The following is a 16,390-nucleotide window of genomic DNA, read 5'->3' on the forward strand; positions in this document are numbered from 1 at the left end:
CTTCACTATCATTTCACTCATCCATTCATTTGTTAAATTTAATTATCTTATTCGGCGTGCAAAACAGTCTTTTTAAAGACTAAAACCCCGCTGCGATCACCGCTTGTTGTGGCACTCACAACCCAGTGGGGTCCCCACCTTCCAAACTCCACCCCAATCCCCAGCCAACTGCCGTTTTCACGGCAAAGGCACTCCCCCCCTTTGTTGCTGGTAAAGCACAAGGGGTGAACTCCTACTCAGGGGACTCGCCTTTCGGCGAGTGTGCCTTAAGTCCCGGGGACGCCCCCCCCGGGCAAAACTACGATGGAAGAAGACGATAACCCCGCGTTGTTCGCGAAATTCGTTCGAGAGTACTGCCCGGACATTATGTCGAAGTTTAGGGCGTACAAAGCTAGCCTAGTAGCCGCGACTATCCCCGACTCACCGATGTCGCCCCCCACCCCCGCGCCCGCGTCGATCGCGTCATGCGCGGCATCGAGCTCCGGCTCCGACTCCGAGTCGGAAATGGAGTTCGAGTCGGCCGCCAGCCCCGAACCCGGACCCTCGGATGGGTTCAAAACCGTCACGCGCGGCAAAAAACGCGCCCGTGCCGTGGAACCGTCCACGGCGCCAAAACAGCCTAAGGCCGCGAACGCGTCGCGTCCTAAAGTCGTGGTCATACCCGACTCCCCTCGCCGCGCAACTCCGTCGCCGAAACCCGCGCCCGTCAACAAAATCGTCGCGCCCCCGCCCGTAATCCTACGTGAAAAATCCGCGTGGAACCGGGTATCCCAGGCCCTTACGGCCAACAAAATCAACTACTCCCAAGCGCGTAATCTCGCGCACGGGATTCAAATAAAGGTCGCAACGCCGGGCGACCATAGGGCCCTCACTTCGTACCTCCGAAAGGAGAGCATAGGATACCACACCTATGCACTCCAGGAGGACCGCGAGCTCCGCGTAGTAATACGCGGAGTACCAAAAGAGCTCGACGTCGAGCTAATCAAAGATGATTTAATCAGACAAGCGTACCCGATAGTAAGTGTGCACCGTATGCACAGCGGGCGCGATAAATTCGCGTATAACATGGTTCTCGTCGCGTTGGAACCAACCGCCGAAGGCAAACGAATTGCCTCAAGCCTCCGCACCGTTTGCGGGTTATCAGGGGTCACCGTCGAGGCCCCACACAAAAAAGGCACTCCCGGTCAGTGCCATAGGTGCCAACTGTATGGCCACTCCGCGCGCAACTGCCACGCGCGTCCGCGGTGCGTAAAGTGCCTCGGTGACCACGCGACAGCCGACTGTTCGCGGGTCAAAGAGACCGCGACCGAACCGCCGAGCTGTGTGCTCTGCCAGAAGCAGGGCCACACAGCCAACTACCGCGGATGCCCCAAGGCCCCGCGGAAGCGTCTGGCCAACGCGCAATCAAAAACCGTCGGCCCAAAGACTTCGGCGCCCCGCGCGCCGAAACCTGCCTTCGTGCCGGCACCGGTGCCCACCGTCTCCGCGTGGGCAAAACCGCTGCCGCTCACGTTGGCAGGGAAACCACCGGCACCCCAGCCCCTGCTCGCGCCGCGCCCCGCCCTCGCGCCCGGTCCCGCGCCTCGCCCCGGCCCCGCGCGGCCTGCCGTAAACGACTTTTCAATCGTGCGTGATTATATCGCCGCGATAAATATAGATCGCATGCGCTCGTTCGCCGACGCCATGCGCAGGGCAGTCACGGCCGATGACCGCCTATACGCGACGTTCGACCATATGGACGTCATCGAGTCCGTCCAGCGTACGCTGGCTTGATTACCGGTAATCAATGGCCAACAACGGTAGGGTAAAACCGCGTTCCTTAAAGTTAGCATTTTATAATGCTAACGGACTCGCGCGTCAGCGCGATCAAGTTTATGAGTTTCTTCGCGACAATCTCATCGACATCCTTCTGGTGCAGGAGACCTTCCTAAAGCCCTCGCGTCGCGACCCCAAAGTCGCGAATTACGTCATGGTTAGGAATGACAGACTCTCCACCCGCAAGGGCGGGACTGTCATTTACTATAGGAGGGCCCTGCACTGCGTCCCTCTCGATACTCCCTCGCTCTTACATATCGAGGCGTCAGTGTGCCGCATCGCGCTGACGGGACACCAGCCGATCGTCATCGCATCCGTCTATCTCCCCCCTGACAAACCCCTCCTGAGCAGTGACCTCGAGACACTGCTCGGTATGGGGGACGCGGTCATCCTGGCAGGCGATTTAAATTGCCACCACACTAGGTGGAACTGCCATCGCACGAATGTGAACGGTAGGCGTCTCGACGCGTTCATAGACGACCTCACATTCGAAATATTCAACCCCCCGACCCCCACGTGCTATCCGTACAACGCCGCGCGTCATCCGAGCACAATAGATCTGGCACTGCTGAGGAACGTAACTCTGCGCTTGCGCTCCATCGAGGCAATGTCAGAACTCGACTCAGACCACCGACCTGTCGTCATGCAGCTCGGTCGCCCACTCAACCGCGAACCAGATACGAGGACCATGGTGGATTGGAAGAAGCTGGGCACGTGCTTAGCTGACACCGCTCCACCAATCCTCCCTTGCGGCCCGGATTCAACTCCATCCCCCGAGGATACCGTCGAATCCATAAACATCTTCACTGATCACGTCTCGACGGCGATCATAAGATCCTCGAAACAAGTCGATGTGGAGGACTGCTTCCACCGCATCAGACTTTCCCCCGATCTTAGGGACCTCGTTAGAATCAGAAACGCGGCAATCCGGGCCTACGATCGATATCCCACGGATTCAAACCGGACTCGGATGCGTCGCTTACAGCGGGAGGTCAAATCCCGCTTAAGCGACGCCCGAAACGAAAACTGGGATAGTTATTTAGAAGAACTCGCGCCCACTCACCAAGCATACTGGCGACTAGCTAGGACCCTCAAGTCCGAAACTATCGTCACTATGCCGCCTCTCGTACGCCCCTCAGGCCAACCACCGGCTTACGATGACGATGACAAGGCAGAGTTGCTGGCCGATGCACTGCAAGAACAGTGCACCACCAGCACTCAACACGCGGACCCCGAACACACCGAGTTCGTCGACAGGGAGGTCGAGCGCAGAGCTTCCCTGCCGCCCTCGGACGCGTTACCCCCCATTACCACTTCCGAGGTTAAGGAGGCGATCGACAGCCTACAACCACGGAAAGCTCCCGGCTCCGACGGCATCCGCAACCGCGCGCTAAAACTGTTACCAGCCCAACTGATAACGATGTTGGCCACGATATTAAATGCTGCTATGACGAACTGCATCTTTCCCGCGGCGTGGAAAGAAGCGGACGTTATCGGCATACACAAGCCGGGCAAACCGAATAACGAAACCGCGAGTTACCGCCCCATCAGTCTCCTCCCGGCGATAGGCAAATTATACGAACGGCTCCTTCGTAAACGCCTCTGGGATTTCGTATCCGCGAATAAAATTCTTATAGACGAGCAGTTTGGATTCCGCGCCAGACACTCGTGCGTCCATCAAGTGCACCGCCTCACGGAGCACATCTTACTAGGGCTGAACAGGCGGAAACCCATTCCGACAGGAGCCCTCTTCTTCGATATAGCGAAGGCGTTCGACAAAGTCTGGCACAACGGTTTGATATACAAACTGTATAACATGGGAGTGCCAGACAGACTCGTGCTCATCATACGAGACTACTTGTCGAACCGTTCGTTCCGATATCGAGTCGAGGGAACGCGTTCCCGGCCCCGTCACGTCACAGCCGGAGTCCCGCAAGGCTCCGCCCTCTCCCCGTTACTATTCAGTTTGTATATCAACGATATACCCCGGTCTCCGGAGACCCATCTGGCGCTCTTCGCCGATGACACCGCCATCTACTACTCGTGTAGGAAGAAGGCGTTGCTTCATCGACGACTTCAGACCGCAGCTACCACCATGGGACAGTGGTTCCGGAAGTGGCGCATCGACATCAACCCCACGAAAAGCACAGCGGTGCTCTTCAAAAGGGGTCGCCCTCCGAACACCACGCTGAGCATCCCTCTCCCGACTAGGCGCGTCAACACCCCCGCCCCCGCCGTTCGCCCAATCACGATGTTCGACCAGCCCATACCGTGGGCCCCGAAGGTCAAGTACTTAGGCGTCACCCTCGATAGTAGGATGACATTCCGCCCCCACATTAAGACGGTACGCGACCGTGCCGCCTTCATTCTAGGACGTCTCTACCCGATGATATGTAGGCGAAGTAAAATGTCCCTTAGAAATAAGGTGACACTCTACAAAACTTGCATACGCCCCGTCATGACCTATGCAAGTGTAGTGTTCGCTCACGCGGCCCGCATACACTTAAAATCCTTTCAAATCATTCAATCCCGTTTTTGCAGGATAGCCGTCGGAGCCCCGTGGTTCGTCAGGAATGTCGACCTCCATGACGACCTGGACTTAGAGTCCATCAGTAAGTATCTGCAGTCGGCGTCCATGCGCCACTTCGATAAAGCGGCACGACACGAGAACCCTCTCATCGTGGCCGCCGGTAACTACATTCCCGATCCTGCGGACAGAATGGAAAGCAGTCGACGTCGCCCAAAACACGTCATCTCGGATCCACCCGATCCACTAACGGTGCTTTTAGGTAATTCAAGCACCGGTCACCGTTCTCGTCGAACCCGTCGCTTGCGACGAAGGGCTCGACGAGTAAATTAACTCTCAGACACAGCCCACTGAGTTTCTCGCCGGATCTTCTCAGTGGGTCGCGTTTCCGATCCGGTGGTAGATTCTGCGAAGCACGACTCTTGCTAGGGTTCGTGTTAGCAACATCGTCAGGTTTGAGCCCCGTGAGCTCACCTACTAAAGTTAGGGTTACGCTGACATAGCCTCTCAAGGCTCTCAGCTTAGGTAGGAAAAAAAAAAAAAAAAAAAAAAAAAAAAGAACTCATATCTCAAAGTGGATGGCGCATTTACGTTGTAGATGTCTATGGACTCCAGTAACCACTTAACACCAGATGGGCTGTGAGCTCGTCCACTCATCTAAACAATAAAAAACAACCATCCATTTAAAATAGCCTACAGCGCTCACGGTGTCTAAACGTAAAAGTCATTCGCCACGACATTTCGTATTTTACGCTGGTAAAAGTAACGCCATCTATCGCCGAACGGTCGAAATGAATACCAAAGGAACTAGTAACTTCGAGAACGCTCGAGAAGTACAACGCCATCTATTGTCAGATAGCGGAAGAAAACATATATCGAAGCTGCTCGACTTGCCCAGAATGTTCTCGATAAATCTAAGGATGTCATATCGACTATAAAAGCGTTGCAGAGATGGCACGAAGTCAGTCAGTAATCGGATCTACTCGAAGCGAAACAGCGAACGGATCACCTGAAGCGAAGCGGAAGAATTGAATTAAGAATTTTTATTTTGTTCGTTGTTTTAAGTGTTCTAAGTGATAAATATAATTTTAAGTTGTACTTTGGTGGGGCTTTTATTTATACCGAACCACAGGGCGTAAGAACACATTAGAACAAGATAATTTAAGTAAAGTTACGTACGAATGAAACATTTCGACGGCACTTTCTTCTTTAAAATAAAGCGGTTTTATACAAACAATTCACGTTCACATTACGTTTACCCGTATCCAGGGTACGAACCCTTTCGGGTCACCGTGAAGGTCAAACCCCAATTGTACGGTCACGGGTCATTTGATACTTAAATTGATTTAAGAAAATAAATGAGCCCCAAAAAAAAGGTTCTAACTAAGCGAGGCTACATTTTTGCTTTAGTCCGTGTCATAAGTAGCCATCATAGAACACAATATATTTGACAGATGCTTGAATCTAGCTAACGATGTTTTCAAGAGAAGTTCGCTTAAATAAAATTTCCGAACAACAACATACGGAGCGTCAGTCTACCGAGCAATATCACTCGCTCAGTGGAACATCTTCGCTTTTTTTTTATTGCTTAGATGGGTGGACGAGTTCACAGCCCACCTGGTGTTAAGTGGTTACTGGAGGCCATGGATATCTACAACGTAAATGTGCCACCCACCTTGAGATATAAGTTCTAATATCTCAGTATAGTTAGTCGCTTTGTTGTTACCACCTACCCCCACATTTAGATACCACCATCTTGCTCATTACTGTGGTGATTTAAGTTAAATAAAACCTCAACTTCATTTATCAATGGGTGATACCATTAATGGGCTCCTCTGACCTCCAATCGCGATCCTCGTGTCGGTTCATAACGGCTATGACCACCCATGTCCCTCTCACGATGTCTTGCCATCTCATTCTGTCCGTAAGCACCAATAAATCTAATACCGGAGGGAACTTGAGCTCTATTCGTGAATAAATAAATATATTATACGTATGCAAAACCCAAAGATCTTAGATCGAGCTGTTTTTCGTGAGCCATTGGCGCTGTGACCCCATAAAGTAAGACATTTACCGGATAAACCGTATCGAGTGGGGCCTATAAACGCAAGAGAGTGACGAAATGGGAATTTAAACTCTAGAGCACCCAAGCTCAGAGCTCAGGATACAATGTGAAGCGAAATGAATTCGAAGTGAACTAGTGGGAGCAATAGTGGAGTGCTGTGCGGAGTGTCAGGTGATTTCCACATGATAGCTTATCTGGGACATGATTCAAGGTAGGAATCCGTTGGAAGATGCAACAAGTACTTGTTGAGGAACTTGTGCGAGTCATTTGGTGGTAGATAAGGTCAAGCTTACAATATTTATCGATAAACTTTTTTCCGTACCTAATCCTGGGTAGCCTAAGGGGTTATTCCAACCACACGCGAACGGGTAGGTGAACTCACGGATTCATCCTCTTTTTTTAACGCTTGTGAATCCATTTACGGATACCCGGTCGAGGGGGGTAACGAATCGGGCTATGTCGGACTCCGGCGCCTCCTGAGAGGAAGAAGGGGAGAAGAGAAGGACTGAGGTCCTCCACCTCCCCCAATTTCTCACAAGAGACTACGCCTTGAAAAAGGTGCGCGAGGCACTTTCCCCGCAGAACCAACTACTGACTAAGCCCCATCGAGCTCCACCACACCGACTACACGAAAGTTACGGTACCGCAGTGCGCGCCGAAAAAGAGAGCGTTTGCTAACACTAGACCTAGCATGAGCAGTGCTTCGTTGAATCTATTACCAGGTTGGATAGCCACCCACTGAGAAGATCCGGCGAGAACCATAGTGGGTAAAGACAGCCAGAATCTGAAGTACTTTAAGAGGAACTGCAGAGCGTCATTATGGTATGGAGGCCCAGCGCGCTATGTCTAGTCAGCGGCTGTCTGTGCCTTTATCATTGCTGACGTTCATGAGGGATAGTGACCACTCACCATAACTTGCAGGTCATTCTCGTCCGCCAATAAAAACAACAAAAAAGTGGTCGTTGCTGGCGTGACGGTGCTTTTCGAGCTCCGAATGAAACAAACAAACGTTTGTTTTATTTTAAATACTGATTTTTTGTCACTATAAATATGACAGCGCCAGGGATGGCTTAGCGGCAGTTCCGTCATAATTCGTATTCGGTGGATCCGAGTTTATTGCATTAATGGACAATAAAACCTTTTGAATAATAATTATTGAAACTCTCAAGGGTAAGCCGATAGATTCGTTCAGACTGACTGACTGACTGGGGCGACTCTTTTTTTTTCCTACCTATTCTAGTAACCTCGAGGGGTTATTCTAGATTCGCCGAGCTAGTAAGTCAGCTCACGGGGCTCAAACCTGATGACGTTACTAATACGAACCCTAGCTAGAGCCGTGCTTCGCAGAATCTACCACCGGATCGGAAACGCGACCCACTGAGAAGATCCAGCGAGAAACTCAGTGGGCTGTGTTTGTGGGTTAATTTACTCGCCGAGCCCTTCGTCGCGAGTGACGGGTTTGGCGAGAACGATGACCGGTGCTTGAGGTACCTTAAAGCACCGTTAGTGGATCGGGAGGATCCGAATTGACGTAGCGGCGGCTGTGTTCACGTACCGCCATTTTATACTTTGGCGTTACGGTGTCTACCCTACATCTTTCTGACAACATTTTATTATTTAAAGTAATAATCAAAACAATGTCTTAATGTTATTTAAGTCGTTATCCAAGACAAATATTAGTTTCGCAGCGTTATCGTAGCTGCGCGATATCACAAAAAATTGTGTTACAATTATTATGGTCTAAACATAATATCTATCGGTCTAAGCATATGCATCTTATATTGTCCGGGCGAATCATCGAGTTGCAGAAATAACAACCAAAAATAAAATAGTGAGAGAGTAGACAAGATGGTCTGCTCAATCAGTCAATCAAAAGTATACCTGTGTAGTACATTACGCTTGCAACTGGCGAAATATCGTGAACTCTTAGTAAAAAAATTTGTTCGTAGCTAGATGAGCATACGGCTCATCTGATTGCGAGTGGTTACCATCACTCTTGGACGTCAGCAATGCCAAGGGTAGAGCCAAGCCGCTATCTACCGTTAAGTACTCTCCACAAGCCTCGCTTGAAGAAGGATATCATAGCGTTCGGGAAACCCCGTAGAGGGAAGTTCATTCCAAAGCCGGATGGTACGTAGCAAAAAAGTTCTCAAGTAACGCTCTGTGGATGAACGCAGTGGTTCTAAGTAGTACAGATTAACTTTACTCTGGTAACGGAAATTATAATACTTATTATAATCGCCATACTGATTCTTGCTTACTGCATCGTTCCAATGGTAACCCAGAGGCCTAGAATTAAGGGGAGCTGCGGCCGTGAACGTCTGAAAAGAGGCTGTAATTACGGCCTGAAATATTCAGCCGGAACTAACTGGGGAAAGGCCGACGACGTCACCCAGTACCGTCTGAAAAACAGTTCGAAAGATTTAATAAAAAAAAATCTCGCTCGTATTTGAAGAATTAAAGGAAAAGAATGGTTAATTCTTAAGAATGTAGGCAGCGGTTTGTCTGTACCCCTGGCATTAACTACGTCATAAGTGACGTATGCACGACAGCCAAGAAGGACACAAAAAAAATTGTTGTCTATAAAATCGGTTCACGGACGACAGTTTTACCCATAATATCATTGGCAGAACTATTCGTACTGTCAGTTCTGACGTCACGCGAGAAGAGAGATAAATGTGTCACAAACCAACGCTGGGGCTGATCGTGCATCTCTATCGCTTGTTCTGCGCTCTCGCTTGCACGCTCAGCCTTAGGTGGAACGTGACACTTCTGCGTGCTTGCAGCCGGTGTCCATCGATTTATAAGACGTTATCATGTCAAAGAGCATAATAATATCTAGTTAATGTTTCAATTATTATTTTTTATTGCTTAGATGGTTGAACGAGCTCACAGCACACCTGGTGCTAAGTGGTTACTGGAGCCCATAGACGTCTACAACGTAAATGCGCCACCCACCTTGAGATATAAGTTCTAAGGTCTCAAGTATAGTTACAACGGCTGCCCCACCCTTCAAACCAAAACTCATTACTGCTTCACGGCAGAAATAGGCAGGGTGATGGTTCCTACCCGCGCGTACTCACAAGAGGTCCTACCACCAGTAACGTAACAAGCTAATAGGATCTTGAGGTCTGCGTGTAACTGATCAGGTAATGTAAACAAAGATTAATAACGGAAATACATTTTTACCATTCCGACCTACCACGAATAGGGTTCGTGGACTATCATTAGTGGGACCGACATTGACCAAGAACTTTCACATTATTAGATCTCAGTATCGGAGTTCACTCGTCATGAGAACGCGCTAAAAGATTTTTAAAATAAAATTAAATTCTCCGTGTGTTGTTCTGCTGACCGTCCGCGTGCATTCATAACTGAAGCGTCACATATGACGCCCGCGGTGGCTTTTTGTTTAGTCTTTCTTTTATTTACACTGGCGCAGAGTATCGCGAAATCGGTAGCTAAAGGTCGGATGTGTATTATCATTACCTTTAACAGCCTATTACAGTCCACTGGTGGACATAAGCCTCTCCCAAGGCACACCACGTGGCCCAGTCCTGGGAGTCTCGTCCCCGTCCATTGCCCAATATCCCACGTAAGTCCTGGCTCCACCTTGTAACTGGGCATCCTATACCACCTTCACCGACTGCAGTCTTCACTCCAAAACTCGTCTACCCCAACGGTAATTACGTATGCTCAATGTGGTGATTATGGCTATACTCTCTCTATGACAAATCTAAATATATAATCAAGCCAATGAAATAAATATACTTATAAATATAAATATCGACACCTCCTACGTATATTATCGTAACCAACAAATTGACGAAAATGACATTTTTAGATTTTCAAATACTTTATAACATCGTTTATCGTTTCATCTAATAAAAAAAATTTTATTTGCAATAGAACCAAAGATATTGAGAGTGCATATCGTCGTATGTTCATATTTACCGTAGTAATATATCGTATAGTGCAGTTAATGTACTGTACTCGGGAGGCGAGGGATCGTTTAGTCGCGTAAGTAGTAGTACCGATTGAATACGCTGGAGAGGAGCACGAGCGCGGCTAATATCACATTTTAAAAAAATGTACTGATTTATATTACTTAATGGACAGTAAGTATAAGATTAACTATCAACTATGTCATCTAGGTCAAAACGAATGATTGATACAGTAATTAAACCGGTAAAACAATGTGATAATTTGATTGGCAAAAACCGGTAAACGCTAATAATTCAACTTATAGTGATGATGTGTGTACATCCAACCCTTTTGTGGAAAATACTATGAGGGTACAAGGTAATATATATGTTTTACACTATGAATAATGATTTTATGATTTATTTAAAATATAATAATATGAAATAGTATAATATCCACAGTAAAATATCGTAAGTATATATATACTATACTATACGTTGAATTTAGATCCTTCTCCAATATCGTAAGTAAATACTTACGATACTTTACTATTGAAAAAAATATAAATGAGCCCGGTATCTGTTCTTACGATATTTTACGTTGGAATTTCCTATACTTTTTTTATATTATGTCACACTTAAGACATTGTACTTCGATATGAAACATAACTTACTATAGTATTCTTTTCAAAAAATCTCAATAAAAAGATATTTTTGTTTTTCTTTTACACAGTTACCGTCCCTTTTTGACGCAGATATTGATGAGATAAACCAATAGATGGATTTGTCCTGTTTTGGGTTCTATGTGTCATATGAACTGTGGACTAAAATGGTCAACGAAAATGAGTGACGATGAAAGAACATTGATTTTCAATAGGTTTTAAGATTTAGGAAACCGTGAAAAGCAGTAAGCTTTTATTGAAAGCTTGGTTGTCAAACAAAAAAACTAAGGATTTTCACTGATATGGAATCTAGGCGTAGGTTTACTTTGATATATAGATTCCCAAGGGCTGTTTTAGACGACCAGGAAAACTATTTAACTGTGTACAAGAAGATGTTTCTAAGCACATTTCCATTTAGTAAACAATTTGTCTATAAGTCTTTAGAAAATAAAGGTAAGTAAGGTAAGTGGCTTGATAGAAGCGGATCTGCGAGGGCGTCATACTAATCATCGCAAAGTAATAACTAGGGATGTTATCAGAAGTATATGCGATCACATAAAATCTCTTCAGCCTGTAGAGTCTCATTACTCTCGCCGAAGAAGTAGTAAAATTTACCTAGACGGAGATCTAAATTTCCATCGCTTGTTTGAGTTATATAATAAGTGATTTAATACATTAACATACTCTCCAAAAGCTAGTTCTGAACGGCAATATCGCGAGATCGTTAATGCATACTTTAAGATTAATTTTTATATGCCAAAGAAATACCGATGTGACAAGTGTCATACCTATATACCATATACCTAGTCTGACACTATATGAAGCACATATTAAAAATAAAGAGATAGCTCGCCAAAAAAGTCGACCGATAAAGAACTGGCCAAAGTATCAGATGGTAAACTATTAGTGGCCACTTTCGACTTTCAAAAGTTCTTATTGCTCCAAATGGTAATATAAGTATCCTTTATTATAAACGAAAGCTTTAACTGTTTAATTTTACAGTTTTTAATGTGGCTGAACAGGAATGTACTTGTTTTATGTGACATGAAGTCCAAGGGAAACGCGAGGCAAACGAAGTGGCTAGTTGCTTATATATAAGTACATCTCCAAATGTAAGGATCAAGGTACAACGAGCTTCGGTTGCCGCTTTTATTTTTAAAGTGACAATACATCATTGCTTTTTAGAAGTTGGTCATAACCAAAACGAGGGCGACAGTGTTCACGCCTTAATAGAAAAATGTGCCAAGAATAAACTTGCTTATACACCATTTGAGAGGTTTTGTTTAGTACGCTGGGCTAAACAAAAAGGAAAGCCTTATATTGTAAAAGAATTACACACCGATTTTTTTTAATTACAAAACGTTATTAAAGGGCAATGGGGTTAAAAGTACTCATGGAGAAAAAGTTCAATGGAATAAAATAAGAGAGGTGTTTAAAACCTGAAGATCCTTGTAAATTATTATATTATATAAATATGATTTAGCTGCCGAAGATTACCATACTTTATGTATAAAAGCGTCTGCCAGGAGACAATGTGTAATCAATATTGATGTACTGTATGCCAATAGGCTGCCGATGATACCTCAGGCGAAAAAAGATGATTTGATGAGCATGTGCAAATCTCAAATCATACCCAGCGCTCATTATGATTTTGGGCAAAGCATACCAGATACTGGTAACGACAGTTTTCCGGATTTAGATACAGAATAATGTTTTAATAATGAATGTAATAATTTTATTAATATTACATAGTTTTTATTAATTTCTTTTTATTTTTTGTACCGAAATTTTAATATATGTTATTTTAGAACAAATTAATTGAATTTTTTACGAATATTCAAGTAATGAATAAATATTTTTTTCTTATTAGTAAAATATATTTTTATTTCGTTGATAAGGAGTACAGGGATGAATAAAGAATTCATAATATGAATTATATTTTAAATTTGAGAGAGATTTTGTTTAGTTGATTTTAAATTTCATATTTCATTGCATTTTTTAAATAATACGTGTATTTTTTTAAACAAAATACTATTTTTTTTTGATAAAGCAAATTGATTTAGAAAATCCGTAAATTAATAAAACAATAAATACAATCTTTATAATAATATAAAGATTTTATTTCATGTTCTTAATACTACATACTATTAAAATGAACAAGAACACCATTGATTAATATTTTAAGATTATTTTCTTAGAGAGAATGTTTATTTGGACTGTTTTGATTACGAAATACATTATATTTCAGTATAATAGAAGATAATTATTTTATTTTAATCATTCCCCTTAATAGCATTTATGCTATGAACGTCTTTGTTCCATTGTATATTATGGTAACTGTAACCTAAGACACATTATTATTTGTTTAGTTCCAATGTAAGTTATCGTACGTGTAACATACCCTACTTAATCCTACATATATATCAACGTAAAGTATAGTAAGTACTACATACAACGAAATACCATTGATATTTTCCGTAGTAGAAAACCGTATGTGACTTTTAAGAAATTCTAGCAAAAAATTCAAAAAACCTTTTTAGAAGTAATATTCCATTCCTAAAAATATATCGGTATGCCAATTTTGATTCTTAAATGAGCTGATTTGACTTCACTATCATCAAAAATCTGCTTGCATAACTTTGAATTGCGATACTGTAAAGTTGATAAAATACAGTTACGATATTATACGTAGGAGGTGTCGATAGTAAAATAGTTCATTAAAATAAAAATCTATAATGGCATTCATAGAATATTAAGATTTAAGGAACATTTTGCGACAGAAAAGCTAGAATATTGATACCAGTTTGTACCGTGGAAGTTTTTCGAAACACGTTTTAGGAGGAGACTTGGCTCTACCCTTATCATTGCTGAAGTCCATGAGTGACGGTAACCACTCAGCATCAGGTGAGCTGTATACTCGTCTGCCTAGCAGGGATAAAAAAATTTATCCCCCTCGCATCGTTTCCTTACTGCTGTGGGGCGTAACCATTATATTTCAACTCGTAATGTCCCTCCAGCGCCTCCGATCATTGGCTTCCATTGGAATGGGATCTCTAGTGTGGAAAAAAAAAACCCTTGGAAAATTTTATACCCACCTGCGGGATTCGAACACCGGCACACTTGAATCGCTCGATATGAATGCACCGGGCGTCTTATCCTTTACGCCACGACGACTTCTAAAGTGGTTTGCGCGCGTTTTATCCTTTTCGCGTTGTAATCATCTTGTTCTTCATTCCGAACAAATAAATAAATAATTGATACAGTCTAACAATCTTGGAGATTACGATTGTGCTGTGTCTACTTTAGTTAAAGCGTGCTCAAACTAAACATTAAACTTTACTCTATATAACATTCTCGTGAATTCCAGCTCCTAAATCAAGACAATCAATTACAGTGATCGGGTGCGGTCACTATGTTAGCGATTCACTCATACTATATTTATGTGGAATTGAGGTTGTGGCGCATAATATAAAACTGAACCAATATTAAGTAGTTTTATTGTTATTATCCCCAACTTTCCCTATTAAAATAACTATGTAACATTAACTGACACTTTTTTATACATCTGTCACTCCTTCGCTCTCGCCATCTTGCTTTTCTCTTTTCATTATTTCTCTCTTTCTTACCATTTCCTCTAACTCACACCTTAACACTCCATTCCACACTCTTTTCATAAGTTCTGTTCTCATTCATCCAACATTTATTTACATACGAGTAATCGCCCAGTGGTTATCATCGACTTTTTTCTTCTTCTTGCTCTTATCCAACAATGTCGGTGCCGCATATAATCTTTTTTCCATCGGGTATTCCAAAAAAACGATATAGTTTAATTTTTTATGACAGCTCATAAAATAAATTCTATGAAGACATTTAAAAAAAAATTGGTGACTTCGCTCGCTGCTAGTAACACTCCAACTTTATCCGTCGCGCTCCAAAACACACCCGGCCACAGTCTAATCTTTAAAACCGAAACATTAATTTTATCCGGAATTAAAGATAACCGGAATTTCGAATTGAATCCTGAGGTAATGTCCGTGGACTCTCAAAGTTTGTGGTGAACTTATCTAAATGGCTAAAGACTTTTAGGGGCTTAGGAAGTAACGAGCTTAGTACCACTGGTATTGTTACTGCGAAACAACACTGCGTGCTGGAATAAATAGTCTTTATTCCAATGCCTTTATGACATAAGTTCGCCGATCTTGTCTATTTGTCGAAGCGTAAATCGCTTACCAACACTAAGCATAATTCTTTACACGCTCACCACTGACGCTTCTATTCAACATTACAAATGCATAATGCAATACGTTAAGGAGAAATAAGTAAAAACAGACTTCAAAAAAATCAAAACGATATTATCATCAATGTATTGGAAGTTAATTTAATAGGAATTATTAAGGATAATTCAAAAACGTGTGTGGTGGTGGAATTCTCAATGGTATCGATACTACATGATAAGCACTGGATTTTAAATGAAAAAAAAAATCATCAGTAATAAGTTCTGAGATAGCACACGTAAAACAAAAATTGATTTTTTTTTATCATAATAATATTTATATCATCAAAACATCTACCATTATTATCTATACATTGCTACCATCTAATAGGAAGGTCATTTATGCCATTGCAATACAACTCGAGTGATCCAGATTCTATAAACGGTCTGAAAGCATTTTGTACTGCCTCCTGGGAAGAAAACTTTTTATCACGTAGAAAATTGTCCAAATCACGAAAAAAATTTTAGTCCGTTGGAGTAAGGTCTGGCGAATACAGAGGGTGACGAATGGTTTCTAATTTCAGTTCCTGTAGAGTTGAAACGGTTTCTCGTGCTGTATGAGGGCTCGCGTTATCATGGAGAAAGTTTTGCTTTAGGACACTATTGCGGCATTTGACCTGGGGTCAACCATTGCATTTTTCGCTTACGGCTATCGTAAGGAATCCACTTTTCATCACATGCCACAATTCGATCCAATATTCCTTAATTTCTGTATCGATTCAACAAGGCAACACAAGTTTCAACACGCGTTTCTTTCTGCAGATCAATCAAATCATGAGGCACACATTTTTCATATTTTTTATTTTATTGATTTGACGCAAATGAGTCAATATTGTGGGTAAGTTAACGTTAAATCATGCCGCTAATTCCTGGGTAGTTTGGCTCGGATCGGCTTCCACCGTCTCTTTCAATTCATTGTTATTCACATGTGTCTTCCACGCAGTTCGTTCTTCAAATCAAAATCTCCATCACGAAAGCGTTTAGGCCAAAATCGCACGGTGCGTTCATTAGTCCTCTCCAAACGCAACATTGATATTGCGAGCTGTTTCTGCAGCGTTAGTTCCGCGTCGGAACTGGTATTCAAAAATCACTCTAATTTTCGAAGTATCCATCTTTCTTGTCTAA

At 43.6% G+C, this 16,390-nt stretch overlaps 1 protein-coding gene and 1 pseudogene across 1 annotated transcript; one reads left to right on the forward strand and one right to left on the reverse strand.

The window, feature by feature from the left end:
- Positions 1–58: 58 nt before the first annotated feature.
- LOC149500240 (uncharacterized) lies at positions 59–10,034 on the reverse strand. The gene is made up of 2 exons (XM_089737670.1): positions 9,897–10,034; positions 59–797 (listed from the first exon to the last, which is right to left on the reverse strand). The coding sequence occupies exons 1-2, from the start codon at positions 10,032–10,034 to the stop codon at positions 267–269; spliced, it is 669 nt and encodes a 222-aa protein (XP_089593796.1). The 3' UTR covers positions 59–266.
- A 1,138-nt stretch (positions 10,035–11,172) lies between these two features.
- On the forward strand, positions 11,173–11,876 carry LOC149500241 (uncharacterized; annotated as a pseudogene).
- Positions 11,877–16,390: the final 4,514 nt, after the last annotated feature.

The sequence above is a fragment of the Bombyx mandarina genome, chromosome 23 (genome assembly GCF_030267445.1).
Source record: "Bombyx mandarina strain Sakado chromosome 23, ASM3026744v2".
NCBI lineage: Eukaryota > Metazoa > Arthropoda > Insecta > Lepidoptera > Bombycidae > Bombyx > Bombyx mandarina.

What these genes read in the sequence shown, in the direction of transcription:
- LOC149500240 (XM_089737670.1), bottom strand. Translation starts at nt 10,034, where the DNA reads ATGCCCAGTTACAAGGTGGAGCCAGGACTTACGTGGGATATTGGGCAA. An exon ending in ACTGTAATAGGCTGTTAAAG is followed by an intron (nt 798 to 9,896) that starts GTAATGATAATA and finishes GCTTGGGAGTAG; the next exon opens with TTGATTTTGTTGGCCGTAAG.